The 22,936-nt window shown below is 39.4% G+C and overlaps 1 protein-coding gene and 1 non-coding gene across 2 annotated transcripts; both read left to right on the forward strand.

Moving 5' to 3' along the window:
* Window positions 1–9,799: 9,799 nt before the first annotated feature.
* LOC122105740 lies at window positions 9,800–9,961 on the forward strand. The gene has a single exon (XR_006147086.1). It is a non-coding gene; the product is annotated as a U1 spliceosomal RNA (small nuclear RNA).
* Window positions 9,962–17,484: 7,523 nt separating this feature from the next.
* Window positions 17,485–18,759, forward strand: LOC122105738 (tripartite motif-containing protein 43-like). The gene has a single exon (XM_042677038.1). It carries the CDS (start codon window positions 17,485–17,487, stop codon window positions 18,757–18,759), a length of 1,275 nt encoding a protein of 424 aa, XP_042532972.1.
* The last annotated feature ends 4,177 nt before the right edge of the window (window positions 18,760–22,936 follow it).

Raw genomic sequence — 22,936 nt, forward strand, 5'->3', positions numbered from 1 at the left:
TAATATATGAAAACTTTTCTTCCTGGACTATTATCTTCAGGAAGAGAAAAACATCCAAATACCAAGGGATTCCTAAACAAGCTACTCAGAACAAAGGGGCTCAAAGATTTTATGGTTATTCAGACAATTTTGTTCCTAGTTTGGATTCTAGATTTGGCTAATTTGGGTTCTGTGCTACCTATTGCTCTTTCTTGATGTGATCTTCCCTAAGCATTACACATGGACGCCTTTCCACATCTAGTGATGAGTTGAAAGTCCTATAGTCATGCAAAGTCTCTAAGTCCAAAGAGAACTTAAAAGTGTTATTTACATGGGTACCGATGGCTCACGTCTGTAATTCTAGCTATTGAAGAGGCTGAGATATGAGGATCACAGTTTGAAGCCAGCTCAGGAAGGAAAGTCTATGAGACTCTCCAAAAAACTACTCAGAAAAAGCTGGAAATGCACCGTGGCTCAATTGTAGACTCTAGCCTTGAGTACAAACAAGCTCAGGGACAGAGCCAAGGCCCTGAGTTCAAGCCCAGGACCAGCCCCGCCACCATAAAAATGTGGAGATAGAAAAATATTCATTAGCATACTGAAATAATTGTCCTGGAAATTCTTAGACTTGACATCGAGATTTAATGGCAGACAACCCCTTCCACTCTTGGACAACTGGAGAAGACTGAACTGAGTACCAGTCTACTTTAACTAAAAGATGTGGGAAATAATCTACCCAGAGACTCACATGAGTTAAAAAGGCAATGGATGGCAAGTAAAATCAGAAAGCTACCTATGTTAGTCAAACCAATTATTCATTATAAATGCAAAATTGAAATAGCTTAAATTCATCAAAAGTAATAAGCCATGGAAAAAAAGTATCCTGAAAGAGGAAAAAGTGACTGTAAAAAATGTTAGTTCTTGGAAAGAAATATATAAAATAAGAACAGATTGGTTGTTTGTGTTCAAAGAAGCAGCATTAAATTTTCTGTGATGTTGATAATGGAAATTGAATGCAGGACCTGAAAGTATTGCTTAACTTTTATCCTCAAGGCTTGTACTCTACCACTTAAACATTCGTTCAGCTTCTAGGTTTTTGCTGGTTAATGGTCAATAAGACTCTCACAGATTTTTCTGTCTGGGCTGATTTCAAACTACAATTCACAGATCTCAGCTTCCTGAGTAGCTAGGATTACAGGCATCAGGCATTGACACCATGCTAAGAAGAAACATTATTGACGATTAAAAATTAAAACACTTTATAAAATGAAATTGTCTATGGTAAAATAACAGAATTTAAAGACACAGTAAGAAAGCAAAGAGACTGAAGAGCAATTCAGAACTCAGAATGACAGCTATCAGTCTGAATCACGTTAGCAAATGAAAAGACATAGGACATATATCGAAAATTATTATTATCCAGAATTTGGAAAATATTTTCCAACTAGGGGAAACAAATAAGACATCTTCACATTGAAAAGCCTTGATGACTGAGGAAAAGATACAAAGCCAGATATGCTCTATTCTGCTTCCCATCCAAAATTAAGAGAAGGAATCCTTAAAATATTTAGGAAAAGTCATTCTCGTCTACATAGCTTGTCAGTCTTATTTAATACTAAAACTCCCTGAGGAAAGATGATAATTTTCTCTAGAATTTCATGCTTTATTAAATTCAAGTGGGAGAAAGAAAAAATTTCTTGTCAGAATTCTATTCAGAAAGTTTTCCCTGCATGTATCTTTTGTGAAAATATTCCTGTGGGTATATACTTGGTAAAACAATTCAGAAACCCCAGAGAAAACTATTAGATACAGAGCCAGCCTACTAAACTACATAAGATGAAAATTTAAAAACATGAATTATGAGGCTTATTGTTGCACAGCTGGCCTAAAGGTCAACTATTTGAACAAAACTTATAAAAGAAGTTGAATTAGTCTAATTAAATCAAAAGGAAGGATTTATTTTTAGTAATGGAGAAGTGGTCTATACCTGTAATCTCAGCTACAAGGGAGACAGAGATTGAAGAGGTGAATTTTGAAGCTGGGCTAAGAGAGTGTAGTGTGGCCCCCATTTCAATAACCAAGCCAAGTGGGGTAGCATGGACTTCTTCCTGGGAGACCTAAAGTAGGAGAATCCTAATCTGAGGTTGGTCCTGGGAAAAAAATGCAAAATCTACCTACAAAATACCTAAAGCAAAAAAGAGCTAGAGGCTGGGCTCAAAAAACTGGGAGAAGCTAGGTACTGGTGGCTCATGATTAATCTGTGCAATTCAGGAAACTGAGGGCTGAGGATTGAGGTAGAAATCCAATCCAAGCAAGAAAGCCTGTGAGACTCTTATCTCCAATCAAACACCACAAAGCCAGCAGTGGAGTTGAAGTGGTAGAAAGCTAGACTTGAGAATAAAGCTCAAGGACAGTGCCTGGGTCCTGAGGTTAGCCCCAGGACAGGCACCAAAAAAAGGGGGAAGGAGGGTGAGGGGATAAAATGCTGGTTTAGCAACCATGAGGCCCTAAATTCAAATACTATTACCATCAAAAATGTAAAACAAAGATATAGATATATTTGTTTTCATATAGCCAAAGAATAGTTGTTAAAATATTGAGACAATGATTTTTTAGAGAGTTATAAATCATAGTCCAAATATAAAACATCTTAGAATGGATTTCATTATTTTAATGCAAATGTATATATAGAAATTTGTGCAGTGTGTAATTAAATATGTATATAATATGTATACAATATATAATTATATACTAATAGTAATGTATTTACACTATACACACCTAAATATAAGTTTAAATATATATAATTTTTAATTTTGTGAAAATTCATTAGATAAGTTTAAATTGATATGTAAATATTCATTTGTTCCAACCTTGTTCATTATCAGAAACGAGGAAGTGAAGATATAATAGAATTTCTACTCAAAATACACAAATACTGGGGCACAACCCTGATTCAGACAGAATTGGACTTAAAGGAAAGAATGCACTTGTGTAAGGACATTCAGAATGACTTTTTTTGAATGAGATGTTAGTGGAGTGGGTTAGACCTGAAATCCCAGCTACTGTGGGATCGAGAGGATAATGGTTTAAGGACAACTGAGGCAAAATTTTCATGAGTCCTTCTTTCAATCAACAGCCCGATGTGGTAGCACACACTTGATATTCCAGCTATGAAGGAGGCTTAGATAGAAAGTTCATAATTCCAGACCAGAAAACATAAAAGACTGTGAGACAGTATCTCAATGGAAGAATCTGGGCGTGGGAGTTGTCTCATCTAAGACAAAAAATGTAAAGTGGGAGATTTATAGATGTTATAGAGACCTGGTCAAAGATTAAGACCTATCTGAAAATAATCAATGCACAAAAGTGCTGTAGTCATGGATTAATTATAGAATTCTTGCCTAGTAAGTATGAAGCTCAGGGTTTAATCCCAGTCTTGCCAAAATATAATAATCAAAGGAATCATTTTAGTTAGTGTAATACAATTTATAATGAGGTTTATTGGCATCAAACTCTGATCTAAGTTTAAGAAGAATACCCAAGAAAGGAAAAGTACTTGGCCTTCCTGAGAATTGATGGTAAACACTTAGAAAGTTTTCTGATCAGTGGGAAGTGGACAAATAATCCCTAAAGGGGAAGAACTTAGAGAGTGAAAATGGGATCACCTGGGCAAGAAGACAGTGGTGGAAGGTGTGACTGAATGGACAGCACAGTTTGAGGATTATGATAAATAGGTCTAACTTATACCTAAGTTTAACAGCAAGCAAAGCATTAAAGAGTTCCAGGCCTGACTTCTCAGGAAAAGGGAACTCTAGCAAGTGCCATGGCAACAAAGCAAAATCGTGCATGAAGCAAGGCAAGAAACACCAACACCCTTAATTGGTACAGTATTCCTTGGGGATCTAGGAAATTAAGCATCTAATTTACAACATGACTCCAGCTTTGGGAGATTTGGCATCTAGTTTGTGAGGCATGTCTAGCTTTGGGAGATTGAGCATCTAGTTTGCAAGGTAATCTCCAGGTTTTGTTGTATAGTAAACCTCCAATAAGGAAGATTAGGTGTAAGGTTTTTCAAGAAACCTAGAGTAGGGAAGGTGTTCAAGAAAACTCCAGTAAAGAAGGTTGAGTGCACCAGAAATCTTAGGCCTAGAAACCTGCCAAAAATGGAAATAGAACAGAGAGCAAGGCAACAAAGACTGAGTTAAGAAGGCTCCTTTGGTCATTTCCCTATTAGTCCCTTGGGAAAAAGTGTTAAATACAGCATGCTAATGTAAAGTTGAGTTCTTATTGTTGTCTTTCTTAATATTTTGTTCTTAGTAGATCTTGTGTTTCTTGTTGGCCTCTTGATATTTCCACTCTCTGTGGCATAGGATTTTTTAGTCTTTATTGCAATAAATTTCTGAGCTGATTGTGTTCTAAGTTCTGTCATTAGGCTGCTAGCAATATAGAACCATATGGTCAGCTAGAAAACAAAGATGAACTTTTTCCAATAACCAACCACAAACATAATTCAACACAATCTCTAGTCTTAAACAGATTACAAAGAATAGAAAACTTTTAAAACAATTTTGGTAATGAGACACACTCGCATATGAACTGACTTTGTAATACTTCCTAGGAGGTCCTTAATCTTGAGGGCTTGCAAAAATTACTAGGGGAGGGAAAGTGCCCTACTGGGATTCCTCAGGGGAGAGACAGACACTTCTCCCAAATTATTTTATAAATATTATAGAAGCTTAAGATGGGTCTAATGACCCACATCCTACACCCAAAGTGGGCATTTTGACTCACAAAGGATTCTGAATTTGCTAGGAGCTATTTTTATAGTCTCCACAATTTTAACCAGGTATTTTAAACAATGGCCTTAGTCTGTGTTTCACCACATTTTTTAGACTAGAGCACTTTTTATATCAACTTATATTAAAGCCACATTATATTACACAGATAGGTTAACTTTTTCTTCTTAAACTGTCTTTTATTAAGTCTTTAAGCAGACATTGGGGGACAGTAGTCTTACTATGGGACGAACTATATCTCTAGAGACTGAGATGCAAGAACAGTGGATGCATGGAACAGACAGACAAAAGGACCTCACATGTCTTGCGAGATCGAATGAATGTTCTTGTCAGGCCCAGACCATCTGACAAAGAATAGTCCCCAAAAACCAAATTCAGGCAAACCAAACAAGTTAACTCACCAAAGGACAAGTGAAAGGAATTAACTCACCAAAGGTCTGGCAAGGAAAAATAGGAGTGAAGAAAATTCACCAACACGCACAAAACAAAGAACAAAGTCACAGAAGATAAGAGTTTATACAGCCGACTGGTACCAGTTCCTGAAAAATCCAAAACTCTTTTCTGACATTTCAGCCTTAGAGAGGCTGTTGGAGGTAGGGGGAGGAGGGTGTGACTACAAGCGATCCACTTCCACCTAGTCCAGATAGATGGATCTTCAGAATCGGAAGCAGAATCATACTCACCTCTGGAGATCAGCTGAATGATTCCAAAAAGATTTAGTGGTGTGGGAGGAATCCAGAGTCTGGCTTTCTGAGCAGTGGAAAGTCCATGGGGCCCTGGGATATCTCAAAAGTTATCTCCTGTGTGCAGTTCCTGTCCACCAGTGGCTTCAAGGAACCTAAGTAGCCCCTTGGCACTGGGATTTGGCTGTGGCTTCTAAGTCTTATATGGTGAGATACAGAGAAGCCACAGTTTGAGGGGTCAAATCAGGAGTCTTTATTAGAAAGCCAGCAACTGCAAGCAGACTCATCCCCTCCCCCACCAAAACTTGCAGTTTTGTAGCTAGCATAAAACTTATAAAGACAAAAACCACATCAGGGCAAATGCTGTATGGTATGGGGATTAATAAAGTGTGTTTACAGAAGAAAAACAGGTCAGTTAGGGAGTAAGGGAGCAGTTAGAGCATGTTCAAGGTGGTTATAATAGTTATCTAGGGGTAATAAACAGGAGTAGAGACTTCCCAGAGCCTAACAATCCGTGATATACCCAAAGGTTTCAGAATGGCCTATGCCCAATCTATAGTTCTTCGAAGTGAAAGTTCCCTATTACCTACTAAGGTGTCAAGATGCAACTGAAGGATTGACTCCTGCCATATTTCCCCAGGTCAAGCAAAACACCAAGTGGGCACTCACGTGCCCATCTGCAAGCAGGCCACTCCAACCTTGGCTTAGCTGAAAGCCCACTTACCCTAGGCAGAGCATTCCATTCTGTGTCTGTCCAAGTCTTGACCCCCAAGAGACCATAGCCTACAATTTGTCCTTGTCTCCAACCCAAGCAGTATCTATTCCAGGCCTGGCCAAGGACACTGCCCTGAACACCCAAGAGACCATAACCTTTTTTTTTTTTTTTTTTTTTGTCTTCGGCTTCTTTGTTAAGGCCCATATAACCAAACCCCAAATCCACACAATCATTGGAAGATCTGTGCTTCTCACTGGCAATAAACAGTTTTAGCCTGTTGAGAATCCACTCTAATCCTTTTTCATTCTCCTTCATTTTCCTAACAGTAATGAGGACAAGATGGCATTACTTAGGCCCAGTAGCCATATTTCATGATAAGCAATTTTTTTTTTGCCAGGAGGAGCCATTTTTCCAAGTGTTTCCTTCTCCAGGATACGTCTTTTTTCTATGATGTCCATTCTCAGCTTTTAGAGCACACCAATTGGGGACAGCAGGCAAGGTCATATGTAGAAAGAAGCTCTTGTTATTTTGTTTCCCCTGGTGTAAAAACTACACCTGATTAAGGAGTATAAGGTTTAAAACAACGGAGATAGTGCTATCTTTCTAAATACCCTGTTTCTAAATCCCTGGCTGCCACTCACCTTATCTTTCCTAGTCTATCCTCCCTCTGTTAAATTAAGAGTTAAATTGGAGAGATTGCATAATAACTACTTTACACAGACTTGTGAATTGTTTGCCCTGAACCAGACTTTAAAGATATTAAAAGAAAAAAGGGAACAATGTATATGGACTATATATATGCATTCAATGTGATATATATCTTTGGGAAATGTGGGCTGAGAGATTAATTTAAACAGTGCTTATTCTCCTGATGAAATTATGATAGTTCATGTTTCAGCTTATTAATGAGAGGAGTCTGTTAAAATATTGGTAAATCAACCTTGGATCGTGCAAGAAATCTCCAGTGGGTTTGTGGTAAGTGGAACAGATTTTCACAAGAGATTGAGTGCAGAGAAACAGGGTAATATTTGCCTGAAGATGCCAACGCATGCCATATGGCTAGCTCTTGCCTTTATCTCTCAGATAGAAGCTCCACTACGGAACATAGGCCAGAGCCATTGGGAGACACAGGTATGTGTGATATTATCAGAACATATGTGTGCCAAGGGATTTTAGGCCTTAAAGGATCATCTCAGGGAAGGAAAACCCAGGATTCAAATTGATGGTCTTCCTTATCTGTACTGGTCTTTTGGTCTCTCTCAATTCCTCTAAAAACATGTGTTCAGTATTTCCTCAGCCTTTTCATCCCTCAAGGCAACAAGGACTGCTGACTCCACATCTTGAGTTTCCAAATACTAATGTAAGCCTAAAGATTGCATCCTGATCAAGAGTTAAAAGAAGATGAAATTCCAGCTGATCTAGTGCTATTCACTGATAAGACACTTCATACCACAGAAAAGGATGGATTTGCTACACTTGGGTCACCAGAGCTTCTGAGGGAAGACAGTGGTCTGTGTCTTCTAGATCTGGAGGTAAGAAATTGCTTTTAAAAGCCTGAAATGGGGATTTGACACCTGGTTAAAAAGCTACTTGCTCTCTGTGATGACAGAGAGACAGAGGAATGTAAAACAGCATTCTCTTCAAGACAAAGCCCGAGAAAGAGAGTATCTGACCTGCTATGGTTAAGACTGATGTGGAATGTTCAACTGGAAATAGTCATTAAAATTTTTATATGGGAATTGGTTCATGAGAAACAGACAAGCCAGACTTTGAGAGCTCAAATTGAGAATCTTTATTAGAAAGCAGGTGACTGCAGAAGGACTCATGTCTAAAAGACCTGCAGACTATAATGTAGCTTGCACAAAGCTTGTAAAGACAAAATAATCACATGTTTGGGGTAAAGACCCAAGCCCAACAAAAACAAACCATCTAGGGGAGCAATCAGGGTCGAGCATTCTATGTAGCAGAGCTCTCTAGGGACCCAGCAGCATGACACCAATATTCCCAGAATGGCCTGTTTTCCCTCTAGGCTTTTTAGAGCTGGGTAAAAAGCCTCCAAGACCCATCCAGACTCCATGATGACGGTGAGGACAAAACAATGTTACTTTGACCTAATATCCCTACTTCATTATAAAATAAGGGTAAATACAGAAGTTTAGGAAAACAACATGTGGCTACCCTGGCTCCATAACTAACAGCAGACTGCAGAATCCAAATACAGAATACTCCCACAACGCCATACCCAGAAGAGACCAGAGGTGAGGCCCCACAACACCCATACCCAGAGAGTTCCCCTGTCACCATGGCTCAGCCCACAACTAACACAGAAGAGCTGCAGGAGCAGCTCCATGTCTGTCCAGGATATGGGAGCCAACCTGAGAGTTCCTCGCAAAGACACAGAGGTCTGCCACAGCACTGCTGGTCATCCTCACAACCAGTTCTCTGCTGGGGTGAAGCCCTCCTGTCCCACAGGAGATCAGAGCTGGTGGTTACCCACAGATCGTGACACGGACCCCTCTCCCTCCAACCCATGAAGGAACATTACACTTGAAGATGTCAAAGAAGTCCGAGCCCTTCCTCACTGCCCACATCCCACATGTTGGATTCCAGCAGGAGGTCCTAGGGACTCACACGTGCTGGGCGCCAGGACTCGGTGTCCTCAACAGTCCTGGCTATCAGGGGATAACAATGCTGGTCTGAAAACAAACGTCCCCGCACCCACAGAGCCTCTCCCTTCAGGAACCATGAAAGGCTTCTGAATGGCAGCTGCAGGAGAAGCATTTCATCAGCTGCAGTTGCTAAGTGAACATGAGTGCCAGCTACAGGAGAAGCAACCCCCTATCGTGAGCACCTGCTGGCGCTGGTAGAGCAATCCCCCATCAGGAGCCCAAACTCATGCATTCACAGGCCCCTACCAGAAGCCCAGGAATCACGCTGTAGCTGCTAGCAGAGAGTTCCCCTCTAGGGTGCCTGCCTCTCCACAAACCTCATGCCTGTCTCTCAGAGTCTTGAATCTACTGTTTCCATAATTGTGCAGCAGACATTTCCAATGGAACAATTTCTGGTAGATCTCATCCTCAGATACATCAAGCATGCACATGTGCCCACCAGCCATAGGAGGCCAAGCATAGACCACTTGTGGGGACAGACCCAACCCAGGGCCAAGGCACAAACAAATCTTGTGCCCATGTGGGTAGCCCAACCCTCCTGAAGTCCCGATTCTTACCTTGCCATCCCCCACTGCAGACGGGACCATGCTCCTCTCAGCCAGCTGGAGACAGCGCATGCACATGTGCTTGTTGGCATGGGCTGGCCTACCCAGTGTCAACTAGCCCGGGACAAGTGAGGGCTGTCACATCATTCTGGTGTGAGCAGGCCAAGCTCAGGTCACGACCCCCACAATCCCAGGACCCAAATATGTAAATCACAATGAAAGAAGACATGATTCATGGACTATCAGGACAACAAACCAAATCCCAAATCTAACAACAACCCAGGGAAGGACCCCAGTGAAAGTGAAGAAGAGATGGAGGACAAAAGAACCATTAAAGAAATGATGATGGAATTGGCCAAAGAAATAAAGGGGGAAATGTGAAAGTATCAATAGGAGAAGGAAGACATGAATATTTACCTGGTAGGGGAGATACCATGATCACGAAGGTGGTTTTCCCAGGGCGAGGATTATCCATTGCACTACAGATGTGCTGAGCCTTGTGATTTCCCCAAAGTGGGAAACTCAATTGCATAATTTGCAGTAGTGGGGAATGACATTCGTGCTCTCCCCTGGTAAAAAATTTAAAAAAAGAAAAAGAAAGAACACATGACAAAGGAATTCCAAGATTTCTTAAGCCAGGCATCAACAGATCTTGCCTGTAATCCTAGCTACTCAAGAAGCTGAGATCTGAGGATCATGGTTCAAAGCCAGACCGGGCAGGAAGTCCTTGAAATTTTATCTCCAATAAACCACCAGAAAACTGGAAGTGGTGCTATAGCTCAAGTAGTAGAGCACTCGCCATGAGCTGAACAGCTGAGAGAAAGCACTCAGGCCCAGAGTTCAAGCCCCACGACCGACAAAGAAAATAAAAAACACAGTAAACCCTTCATTAACAGATGAAATTAATACTTGGAGAACTGATATTAATAGCATAAAGGGCTCATTTTCCACAATGCAAACACCAGTAGAAGTCATAGTTAACAGAATAAGTGAAATGGAAAATAGCTTATCAGGAGTCAAGAATAAATCAGAAGAACTGGAACAGAAAGTCAAAGGCAGACGTTATGTCGAAAAACGAACTTTTTACAACTTTGCCATGGGATGGGGGGATGGAGAGGAGTAGGGATAAAAGGGGAAACAAAGGAGGAGGCAACAATGCTTGATAAGAAATGTACTCACTATCTTGCCCATGTAATTGTAACCCCTCTGTATGATATTTTCACAATTAAAAAAACACTTAGAACATTCCAAAGGGAAATCCAAGATTTGGCCAAAGCAGCCAAGAAATTAAATCTATGCATAATTAGAATCAACGAGGGAGCATAATTTAATAGAGGCATGGAAAACCTATTTGGTATAATAACATAGTAGTTCCCCATCTTAAGAGAGAAAATCTCACCCACAAACAGAAGCATATAGAACCCTTAGCAGACAGGATACAAGGAGAAATATTTCTAGACACATCATAGTAAAAATATTAGACTTGAATAGCAAGGAATTGGCTTTAATTGCTCTAAAATCAAAGAAGGACATATATTACAATGGAAATAAAATGAGAATCACTGCGAACTTCTCTACACAGTCCCTCAATGCAAGGAGAGCCTGGAATGATATTATCTAAATCCTGAAAATCAACAACTGCCAAACCAAACTGTGACCCATTGAAGCAATCATTTATATTTGACAGAGAAACTAAAACTTTCCATGACAAACAAAGATTAAAGGAAGTCATGAACATCAAACTGGCATTACAAACAATTCTAAAGGGAGGAATACAATCTGAAAAAAAAACAAAGAAAATGAAAGAAACATATCAGACAGAAACCACCACAAGACAAATTTAGTAAGCACGGGAAAAGAAAAGAAACAAAATACAGGAAAATAAGTAAATGGCAAGAAAATTGACACATTTCTATAATAACCCTAAACATTAACAGACTCAATTCCCCAACGAAAGAAAACGAAAAGCAGATTGGATCAAAAGTAAAAGATCTATTCATTTGATTTTGCTAAGAGACCAATCTCACAGCCAAAGATAAAAACCAACTGTGAGCAAAGCGTTGGAAAGAGATCTTCCATTCAAATGTACCCTGCAAGAAAACAGGAGTAGCCATATTACTATCTGATAAGTAGACTTACTAAAATAAATACAGAGACAAGTAAGGACATTACATACTAATAAAGTGATTGATGCATGAAGAGGAAATCAGAGTGGTCAATATCTATGCACCAAGCAATGGAGTGCTTAAACAGGTTAAACAAATACTCTCAGCCTTACCGAACAAAATAGACTCAAATGCAATAATATTGGGAGATTTTAACACCTTACTCTCCTCAGAGGATACATCAACCAAACAAATATAAACAAAGAAGCCTCTGAACTAAATGACACAATAATAAAAATGGACTTAGCAGACATCTAGTTTTCTACCCAACAATGACCTAATACACCTTCTTCTCAGCAGCCTATGGAACATTCTCAAACATAGATCACACATGCAAAGAACCTCAGCAAATACAAGGAGATTGGCATAAATCCTACCATTATATCCAAACACAGTGGAATCAATCAAATTATTAAGAGCAAATCATACTTTAGAAATTACTCAAAAACATGGAGATTGAACAGCACAGTACTGACTAACACCCAGGTCACAGAAAAAATTCAGGAAGAAATTATAATATTCTTACAACTCAATGAAAATGTAAACACATCACAATGGAACCTCTGGGATAGAACAAAGGCAATGTTGTAAAGAAAGGTCATAGCACTAATTGTACATATGAAAAAAATGGAAACATTAAAGTAAATAACCTCCTGATGCAATTGTAACTGCTAGAAAAACTCAAATCTAAAGTGACTAACTGGAGATACATAGCAAAAATTAGGGCAGAAATCAACAAAACAGAAACTAAAAAAAAACTATCCATAAAAATCAATGAAACAAGGGCTGGGAAGGTGGCTCAGTGGTAGAGCACTTGCCTTGCATGCTTGAGGCCCTGTGTTTGATTCCTCAGCACCACATAAGCAGAAAAAAAGCCAGAAGTGGCACTGTGGCTCGTGGTAGAGTGCTAGCCTTGAGGTGAAGATTTGAGGGACAGCACCCAGGCCCGGAGTTCAGGCCCCATGACCAGACCCAAAAAGAAAAAAATCAATGAAACAAAAAGCTGGGAATATTTTGGAAAACAAATTAATAAAATTGACAGACTAATTGTGAGATTAATGATAAAAAGAAGAGAGGAAATTTATATAAACAAGATCAGAGACACCACAGGTAGTATTATGACAAACACCCAAGAAATCCAAATAATTATAAAGACTACACTCAAAATCTACACTCACTAAAGAAGGAAAACCAAGCAGAATTTCTAGAAACATACTAACTGCCTAAACTGAACCAACTAAACAACTAAACAAACAAATAGCATACAAGGAGATTGATGAAGTAATCAGAAGTCTTCCAACAAGGAAAAGCCGAGGCCCAATGGACTAACCACTGCATTCTGTGAGACTTTTAAAGGTGAACTAATATCAATACTCCCCAAGCTTTTCCGGGAAATAGATGTAGAGGGAGTAATCCCAAACTAATTCTATGAAGGCAATATCATACTCATCCCAAAATAAGGTAAGGCTCTGAAAAAAAAAAAAAAGAGAGACAACAATTGACTAATTTCTCTGATGAGCACTAATGCAGATCTCCTCAATAAAATATTAGCCAAAAAAAATCTAGAAACTGCTAAAAAACATCTTACATTATGACTAAGTAGCCTTCATCTCAAAGATGAAGGCTGATTTTGTTAGTATTATCCCCATATTTTTTCCTCAGCACCACACATACCTAAGCACCGCCCTGCCCTGGAGTTCTGGCCAAACAGCTGGCCACTCCCTCTCTCTTTCCAGATTCACCTGAGCATGCACCTACCTCACTTCCTGCCCCCAGACACTCCAGCTACCTGGAGTGGAACTGATGCCTTGTGCTTCCTCTCCTTGGAAATATGCCCCCTCTAATAACCTTATAATAATCTTTCTCCTGTGTCTGCTTGCCTCCAGCCTCCACATCCTCCCCTGGGATGGATCTGAAGGATTCCTTTCAGATTTAACATAGCTAAATCAATATATGTAATTCATCACATCAATAGAGCCATGGTCAAGAATCGCATGATCATCTCAATAGCTCAAAGGAACAGATTAGAAGATGCAGCCATAAAACCACATATTTATAGTCATATTCAACAAAGGAGCCAAAGGCAAACAGTTAAAAAAAATAGCCTCTTATTGGTGTTGGGAAAACATGACAGTCATATGCAGAAAACTAAAAGTTTATCCCTAATTGTCACCACACACTAACATCAATTCAAAGTGGATTACGTCAGACCCAAAACTCTAAAGTACTGTAAAATGACATGAAAACTCATAGGTACAGACAGGCAGGAACTTCCTGAATAGAGTCCCAGGGGCACAATGGATAGGAGAGTGACTCAACAAGTGGGACTACATTGAAAAAAAGGTTTCTGACCAGCTAAGGACATAGCTAATAATCTAGAAAGACAGCCAACCAATTGGGAAAACATCATTACCAGCAATATATCAAAGGCCTACTACTCAACAAATACATTTTGCTCAAGAAATAACCCCTCCCAAACCTAATAAACAAATCACTAAATGGGCAATGGAGTTAAGGAGAGACGTTTCAGAAGGGGTGAGTGTGGCCAAAAAAATAAAAACAAAAAACAAACAAACTAAAAAAACACATAACGAAATATTCATCATCCCTGGCCAAAAAGGAAATACAAATCAAAAGAACCCTGAGATATCATCTTACCCCAGTTAGACTGGCGAATACTTTGAACTCTGACCACAACAAATGCTGGCAGGGAGATAGAGAAGGAACCCTACTTCACTGTTGATGGGAATGTAAATTAATACAACCACTGTGGAAAGCAGTCAGTAGGTTCCCCAAAATCTCAACACAGACCTTCTGTATGACCCAGCCACACTATTCCTAGGCATCTACCCTAAGCATCATGAACCCCAATATGATAAATACTCCTGTACACCCATGTTCATTGCCACACTATTGAAAAGAGCCAGGATACGGAAACAACGCAGATGCCCCAAAATAGATGAATGGCTGCAAAAAAAATTTGGTAGCTCTATGCAATGGAATTTTACACAGCCTCATCCATCAGGAATGGCGTGGAACTAGAACAAATCATATTAAGTGAAGAAAGCCAAGATCAGAGAGAGAAATGCCACATATTCTCCGTGATATATGAAAGATAGACTTAAAACAGAATGGGGGGCTGGGAAAGTGTCTCAGTGGTAGAGTGCTTGCTTTGCATGTATGAGGCCCTGGGTTCGATTCCTCAGCACCACATAAGCAAAAAGAAAAAAGCTGGAATTGGAGCTGTGGCTAAAATGGTAGAGTGCTAGCCTTGAGCTGAAGAGCTGAGGGACAGTGCCCAGGTCCAGAGTTCAGGCCCCACAACCGTACCCCCCCAAAAAACAAACAAAAGCAGAATGGGATATGACAAATGATACAGGATTCTAGACACTCAAATATAGGGAGCCTAAAAGAGGATAGTCTTAGGAGAAAATCACGATGGTGTAAGTTTCTTAATATATTTATACGTGTGTGTGTGTGTGTGTGTGTGTGTGTGTGTGTGTGTGTGTGTGTGTGTGTGACCATGGCATTACTGTTCAACTTTCCATTAAAGTTCATCTAGTGTGTTGAGTTACTTGTCTGTTCTTTCTTTATTCTGACTCCCTCATAACTCAGTTTCCTAAAAATAACTGTTGAAAATGCGTCTGGTCAAACAAATGCCTGGTTGCAATGCATAAAATATTCTAATTACCCTTTAAATACAGGTAGGGCAAGAACTCATATTGTCCCCCTTGTCTCCATGATGGACCACAGATCCTGTCAGTACAGTGTGCCTGAAACTCTGCTTCCAAGGCAAGATGTCTTAGGGTAACAAGTCCTGAAGCACAGTCTCACTGTTGTCTCCCATGATCAATTAAAGCTACATCAGTTGGTTAAGTTCCTGTCCCATAATGTTAACTTCACCCCATGCCTTGCTAGGCAGGGTAGGAGAAGTCGAGTCCCTGGGAAATATATCTGGGTAGAGTGAAAGCCAGGCATTTGAGGAGATGTGAAAGTTCCACCTCTCAGAATTGCTACAGCTGATATCCAGTAGTATTGTGGGGCACATTTTCTTCAGGCTTTTCTGAACAAATGGAGCTGAACCTGTGTTAGGAAAAAGAAAATACCGACAGGCCCAACTTGGTCTTCAACATAGGAGGGGCAGACAAACCGTCCAGCAGGATAGAATATTGTGCAAGTTGGTGGAGTAGGGGTCAAGTTTATCTTGGTCTTAACAAGCAAACAGAAAATACGAAGCATAATATGGTCTCTTGGGGGCCCAGAGGGGCCAAGGGCGTGTGCTCTTGGTCAGGCTCAGAATAGAACGCTCTGCGTCCGGCAGGGAACTTTTCTGATAAGACCAGGTTGGAATCACTCACAGTCAAGCACGAGAGCACTCACCTGGTGTTTTGCTTGACCTGGGAGAAAAAGGCGTCTTCAATACTTTCACCCTAGTATTTCAAAAAGTAGGAACTCTTCAACTGGAACTCCAGGTTTACATAGATGTCTTCAGGATTCAAGGAGGAGTTCCTGGTGACATTAAGCCCAAGGACATTTGAATTCATTTAGCAAGATGGCATGGGAAAATTGGACCGCTCCTGATATTATTCTAGCAGGAAAAGGGGGGAAGAGCATGTGTTCTAAAAAGCTTGTAATTTCACCTCGAAAAATACTACGTTGTATAGGACCACAAATTAAAAGTTCAGAAGTGGCTTTCTTGCTATGCAAGAGTGCAGATATCAGTTCTAAAATCTCTCATTCTTGGGATTGGAAAATATTTTTAATTGGGTGTTGTGAATTAAATCACATGGAGACTAGTATTAAAATAGTTAAAAGAAAAAAATAGTAAAAAAAAAAAAAGAGAGAGAGAGAGAAGAGAATTGTCAGAGAACCTTGCTAAAAATTTCCTGCTTTGGTCTGGTGGTTTGGCTCCTGTTGAGTAAAAGAGGAACTGCTTTGGTATTAAATAGGTTTCTTTACATGATGGGATTAAGACACACCCTAGACTCTTCCGGAAATAGCAGAGGGTGTGGGTATATTTTGAGATTTCTTGTGTACCCTTCACCACATTTCAAAGTCACCTTATGTAAATATATCTTACCCTATTTAAACTAGCCAATATTGAGCAAATTGTGAACCTGAGCTTGGCCAATCTGAGCAGAGGGGCAGGGCCTGCGGCAGTCAGGATAAATAGGGGAGCAGCCTGCCTGTTCTATGTGTTTGCTTGACGATTTTTGGTTGATGGTACACCTAGAAATATTTTCTGTCTTGCTGAGACAATTCTTTATTCTCTTTCTTTCTTTTCTTTCTTTTTCTTTTTTCTTTCTTTCTCCTGTCCTTTATTTCTTTCTTTTTCTTCCTTTCTTTTTCTTTTTCTTTTCTTACCATTATTTTATTTTATTATAGAGGTGATGCACAGAAAGGTTATAGTAACAAACAAAAGGTACCAAGTATATTTCTTTTCCTAAGGTGTTATCCCCTCCCTTTCTCCTGCTTTCGGTTCTCGTGACTGCCCCCTCCCATGTTGTAAAGCTCATTTCTAACACAGTGTCTAGTGAGTATCACTGTTGCATTGCTTCCCCCTTGGTTGATCTATGATTCCACTTCCCTTTTCCAAATCAGATAAACTTTGATACTCCAATGGTTGTTCGGAGCATAGTTATAACAAGGACAAACACAACTTGTACCAGAAATTCACTGAAAGCAACAGTAAAAGGGTGGGGCCTTGTTTTTAATCTCAATTCCAATTGATATGGAAATGAATTGCACACCCTTCTCTACACACCCTTCTCTAAGCCCTCCCACCCAAAGTGTAAAAAAAATGGAACTAGGGAATCAAGCTATTCCGCACATCCCACCGCCTTGCCATGGACAGCACTTGGAGAGAGCTTGCCAGTGGTGAGGACCAGAGCAGGAGAATCAGCTCTCTCCATCCTCTTTGTTTGGAAAGATGGAGTGGGACATTGCCCAAGCCTTCCAGGAAGAGTTGAGATGCCCCATCTGCATGGAAACCTTTATCGACCCAGTCACCATCCACTGTGGGCACAGTTTGTGTCGACCATGTCTGCGCCTCCTCTGGGAAGAAGCTGAGACTCCAGCCAGGTGCCCTGTGTGCAGGCAACCCTCTCAGCAAGAAGAGCTCAAAACCAACATTGCCCTACAGAGTCTGGTGTCCATCAGCCGACAAATCAGCCTCCGACAATTCCTGAGCTCCGAGGAGCATACATGCTACACACAAAAGGAGACCAAGCAGATGTTTTGTGAAGTGGACAAGAGCCTGCTGTGTCCTCACTGCTCCCCGTCTCGGGAACATGAGGCTCACAGACACCAACCTGTCGACTGTATTGCTGCAGACAAACGGAAGATTATTTTAAAGGAAATGGACACTATATGGGAGAAGATACAAGAAAACCAGAGCAATATATACGAGAAGAGGAACATCATCAACCAGTGGGTTTGGTACATGAATCTACACAGGGAGATGACCAAAGATTTTTATTCAGCACTGCATCTGGGTCTCCGGGAGGAGGAAATACGACTTTCGGAGATACTGAAAGAGAAAGGAAGAGTCATCTTTCTGCAACTCAGGACAATGGAAACCCAAATGCTTCAGAAAAGCAGTAACCTCAGAAACATATATCAGGAGCTGATGAAAACCTACCAAAAGCTAGACCTGGAACTCCTGCGGCATTTAGAAGACACCCTGGAAAGATGCAAGAGTGCCTTGGTCTTCATGCCCCAGCTGAAGAAGCCAGAGCTCAGCCCTCCTTCCATTCCTAGATTGATGGATAACCTCAACCATTATCGAGTGGAGATCACCTATTGTCATTTGATTCAGAATCATGAAGAATCCAACTATGTTGCTCTTTCAGGAATCCAAGAGTTCAGCTCTGGGAAACATTACTGGGAGCTCAGTGTCCAAGGCTTCTCCACCTGGGCTGTGGGCGTCTTCAGAAATTCAGCAATAGGGAGCAACCTTATTCTGAATGAATCTGAGGACATTTTTCTTCTTTTCTCTGGCAAGGGGAACATTCATTATAGTATCTTTACCACCGCTCCATTGCTTCCTCACTTTATAGAGAGACCAGTGGGCCGCATTGGTGTGTTTCTTGATCTCGAAAATGGAAATGTGAGTTTTGTGAATGCTACTAAGAATTCCTTTATCTGGAGATACCCAACTAACTCCTTCCAGTATCCTGTCAAGCCTTGTTTTTTCTCCTGGTAACCCATAATCATAAGTAAAGAGCTTTTATTTCCTTTTTTTCTTTCTTTCTTTTTTTTTTCTTGATTGTGGAGATTGAATTCTGGGCCTGGGCACTATCCCTGAGCTCTTCCGCTCAAAGTGAGTGCTCTACCGCTTGAGGCACAGAGTCATTTCTGGTTTTCTAGTGGTTTATTGGAGATCAGGGCCTCTCGGACTTTCCTGACAGGGCTGGCTTTGAACTGTGAGTCTCAGATCTCAGCATTCTGAGTAGCTAGGATTACAGACATGAGCCACCTGTGACCAGCTAGTAAAGAGACTTCCTATGTGTTCGGAACTCTCTATACCAGAGAACCCTTCTCAACTGAAGCAAATAACTTATGCTGTTCTTATTTGTCTTTGTAATGTAATTACATTTTTGTTATGAAATATAGAGTTAAAATAAAATGCAAGATGTAAAAATGTTAGTGCATGCATGTTTAATTTTGATTCTGACATATGATAAACACTATAATAAACAGTGGATGGCACAATGAAACTTGGCTTATAAGTAGCTTATTTCTTAATTGTTTCATCTTCATCTCTAACACCAGTAGCTAGGAGTTTCCATATTCCCTCTGCATTTCCACAAATGATATTACTTCCCTGAAGAACAAAAGCACAGTTGGCATGACATCTTTCTGCAGACCATAGAGAAAATCTGGGCCATAAGACACTAGGCATTACCTATGTTTTCATGGTGTCTCAAGAAAGAAGAAGTTCTGATGTTTCCCAAGCAAAGAGATTAGTTAAAGGAAGAGCCATCTTATTGCTTTAAAGATAGCATCCATTTAAGCTACTGTGCCCACAAAACTCAGATTAATGGCATGAGGCAGATATTCAGGAGGGAATGAAAAAGATAACAGGCTTATTGATTTTTGCAAGATTAAATCGAACACAGTACTAGAAATGAATCATACTAAATTTAGCTTGCTTACCTACAAAGCAACTCTTCACATCCAATCGTGTGTCACTGTGCTCAGTTTAACAAAGGCAAAACCCCCCTCAGTGCCAGGAATATTTAATTTCCTCCTTCAAGCCTATTAGGGTTCACTTTTTTTTTTTATAGGCAAGCCAGATTCCTGTAGTGAGATCATTTTTTAAAGTTTTCCTTTTGGTTATGGATAGAGTCTGTTTGGAGGGGTTGTGAGTTAAAGAAATGGAGAGAGTGGGCTTAATTGGGATACATTACATGTGTGTATGAGAGTATCGTTTCCCTTTCCCATCCCTTCCCATACTCCCCCCACCTCCACACACCCTATCCCCCCCCAAAGTTGTAAATTCGTTTTTCAACATAACGACTTGTACATCTCATTGTTGCAATGGGTCTACCTGTATCCTTATTTAAATGATTTGTTTTTTCCCTTCCCAAAATATTCATTTTTTAGAGTGGAGTAACTCCATAATATTTCTTCTGGCTAGTTTGTCTTCCTCATTGGTTATCTTAAAATTATAGAATTATTTACTTTTACATCTTAGAGAAAATTGAATTTAGCTTCTTATATATTAGATTCAGAATGAAGGTGACTTAAGGAAAAATGTTTTGTATTACTATAGGCCGCAAACAGTGTTAAGAAATTTGCTCACATTGTCAAATATGTTCATCACAAAATTATTTAAAGGATTTTTGTCATCATTGATTTGTTTCACTTTGGCAGAAGTGGGTTATAAACTCAGGGTCTTCCACTTGCTAAGCAAGCATTCCATCACTTGAGCTACCCTGCCTGACCACACTTGCTGTTTCTTTTTTTCTCTGTTTTTTTTTTGTAAAGCTAGTGCTCAAATCCAGGGCCTCAGACATGCTAAGCAAGCACCATACCATTGAGATGTACCCCAGGCTCAAGCAAAGCAATCTTATCACATCCATACAGAAAGAAATCTGGTATTTTAGTACACCATGATGTCAGAATGAAGCAAGATCACAATAATATTAACAGGAGGATAAATCACTCAATGGTGATGTATCTATCTATCTATCTATCTATCTATCTATCTATCTATCTATCTATCTATCTTCCTGACCCTGGGGTTGAACTCAGGGGCTGGGTGCTGTCACAGCGCATCTTTGTGCTCAAAGCTAGCACGTGAGGCACAGTTCCATTTCTGGCTTTTACTGAGTGGTTTATTGGAGAATAGAGTCTCACAGACTTTTCCACCCCACTGTCTTTGAAATGAGATCCTCAGATATCAGCCTCATGAATAGCTGCAGGTGTGAGTCACCAGTGCCCTGCTTGGTGATTATATCTTTGTCAAGATGCGAATATGGATCAATTTAACCCCCAAAATTTATAAAACTGTTTTTATACAAACATTGGAGATATTTTCATTTTTCTATCAGATCATTTTGATTAAAAATATTCCTACACTAACCTGTAATTAAAAATTGTGTACATATTATTCTTGAGTCTCTTACTTAAATCTATAACTTTAGAAGGAATGACTCCAATCACTTGATCTTCTATGCTTTTCTGTTCATGCTTTTCTGTAGACAAGTACATGTTAAGACCAATTTTGTTCTTCAATTTACATATTATTCTTATAACCTTGAAAAATCAGTAGATAGCTCACTTTGTGCAAATTACATGCTTTTCTGAAATCTTTACCACTCATACCTCCATAAAGTAGAAGCTATATTGAAAACTAATGCAAGCTAAATGGTTTAGGCATTAACAAAGTTTCAGTCAACCAAGAAATCAGACAAGGATATAGCAACATAGTAAGTCTGAAATTTATTTTAAATAAATATGGTAGATATTCTTTTCCTACAGGTATGAAAATGAAACAATGAAGCTTATTGAGGTTTGTTTGTAAAGCTGGGAGAATGGATGAAGGAAAAAAAATGGAAAGGAGAAAGCTAAACAAGGTACACTCTATGCACATATGGACATATCAAAATGAATGCCCATGAATAATGAGCCAATAGATTACATACAATATAATTAATAATGTACTATGGGCTAATAGATGCTCAAAATGTGAAAATTTTTATTGTATTTTTAGGTTGAAAATAATATAAGGTACAAGTGGAATTATCACTTAATTCTACATGATAACAGCCCAATTTTCCATTTACATATCATAATTTATTTTTCAGCTTGAGAGTAAATAAAACAATTAAATTAGTTAACCATGGGATCAGGCGACAAATTAACCAGGGATTAAATACTGGCTTTACCAGATAGCAACTGGGAGATTTCAGGTTCTCTGAGGCTACAATCTTCCATGAGGATCTACTTTGCAGCTTGACAAGCTGTTGAAAATGTTAAATTACATAATAATTACTTAGTACGGACACAATGAACACATTCTGTATTCATGAAGTAAATGTTAGTTTTAGTGGTACTAGAGTGAAATTTACTTAAGAGACCTATAAGAAATTGGTACAAACGAAAGCATTGTTTACACTTTTATCAAAGATGAGTCAATAAAGAGAAATCTGGCAACACGAATGTTCAACTTTCATGCTGTTTTCTGTTTCAGTCTACATTTTTATTGTGGTGTTCTCATTCCTCTCACAAAATTTCTGGTGTTTTTGACTAAGAGTGTTACCATTATACGTAATCGTTTCTACAAATATTAAATGTTGCCTCTTAAGCCATAATATTGTTGATGTTAATGTGGCCTTAATCACCTTCTTAAAACAGCTGCCTGAATCCTTCCGCCTTATATCTGAGTGATTGGACCATTAGTGGTAAAGAAGAAAGATGAGAGTTGATGCCAGTTTGGCTCTTGGTAGATCGTAGATTTTTTTGTTCCATGGGAAATCTAGAACAGAACTACTTGAAGTAAATAACAAAATATTTGCAAATTCTAGGGTATATTTAGGGGCTTATTAACTCGTTTTTAAAAATAGTTATTATGTGCATGGTTTTATTCTTAGAATTTCAGTTACTTAAGAATGGAAGCCTTAAGTGAACTCAGCAAATAATTTGAGGAAAAAACTTTTAATGATAGAAATTAAATTGGACAATCCTACATGAGACTAAAATGGATGGTTACATATTCAGAAAAAATGTTCAAGAAAGGGACTCCCAGAAGTGCTAGTTAAGTTGGGAAATGAAGGGAGATAAGCCAACCTATGTTGGAGAAAAAATCCAAATTGAGGATAACAGCAAAGGCAAAAAAAAATCTCTGTCTTCGCAAAAGCCTTGCTCTGGAGGTA

The sequence above is a fragment of the Dipodomys spectabilis genome, unplaced genomic scaffold (assembly GCF_019054845.1).
Source record: "Dipodomys spectabilis isolate Male_0828 unplaced genomic scaffold, ASM1905484v1 ptg000033l, whole genome shotgun sequence".
Lineage (NCBI taxonomy): Eukaryota > Metazoa > Chordata > Mammalia > Rodentia > Heteromyidae > Dipodomys > Dipodomys spectabilis.

Excerpts from the sequence above, each read along its gene's own strand:
- LOC122105738 (XM_042677038.1), top strand. The coding sequence starts at position 17,485 with ATGGAGTGGGACATTGCCCAAGCCTTCCAGGAAGAGTTGAGATGCCCC.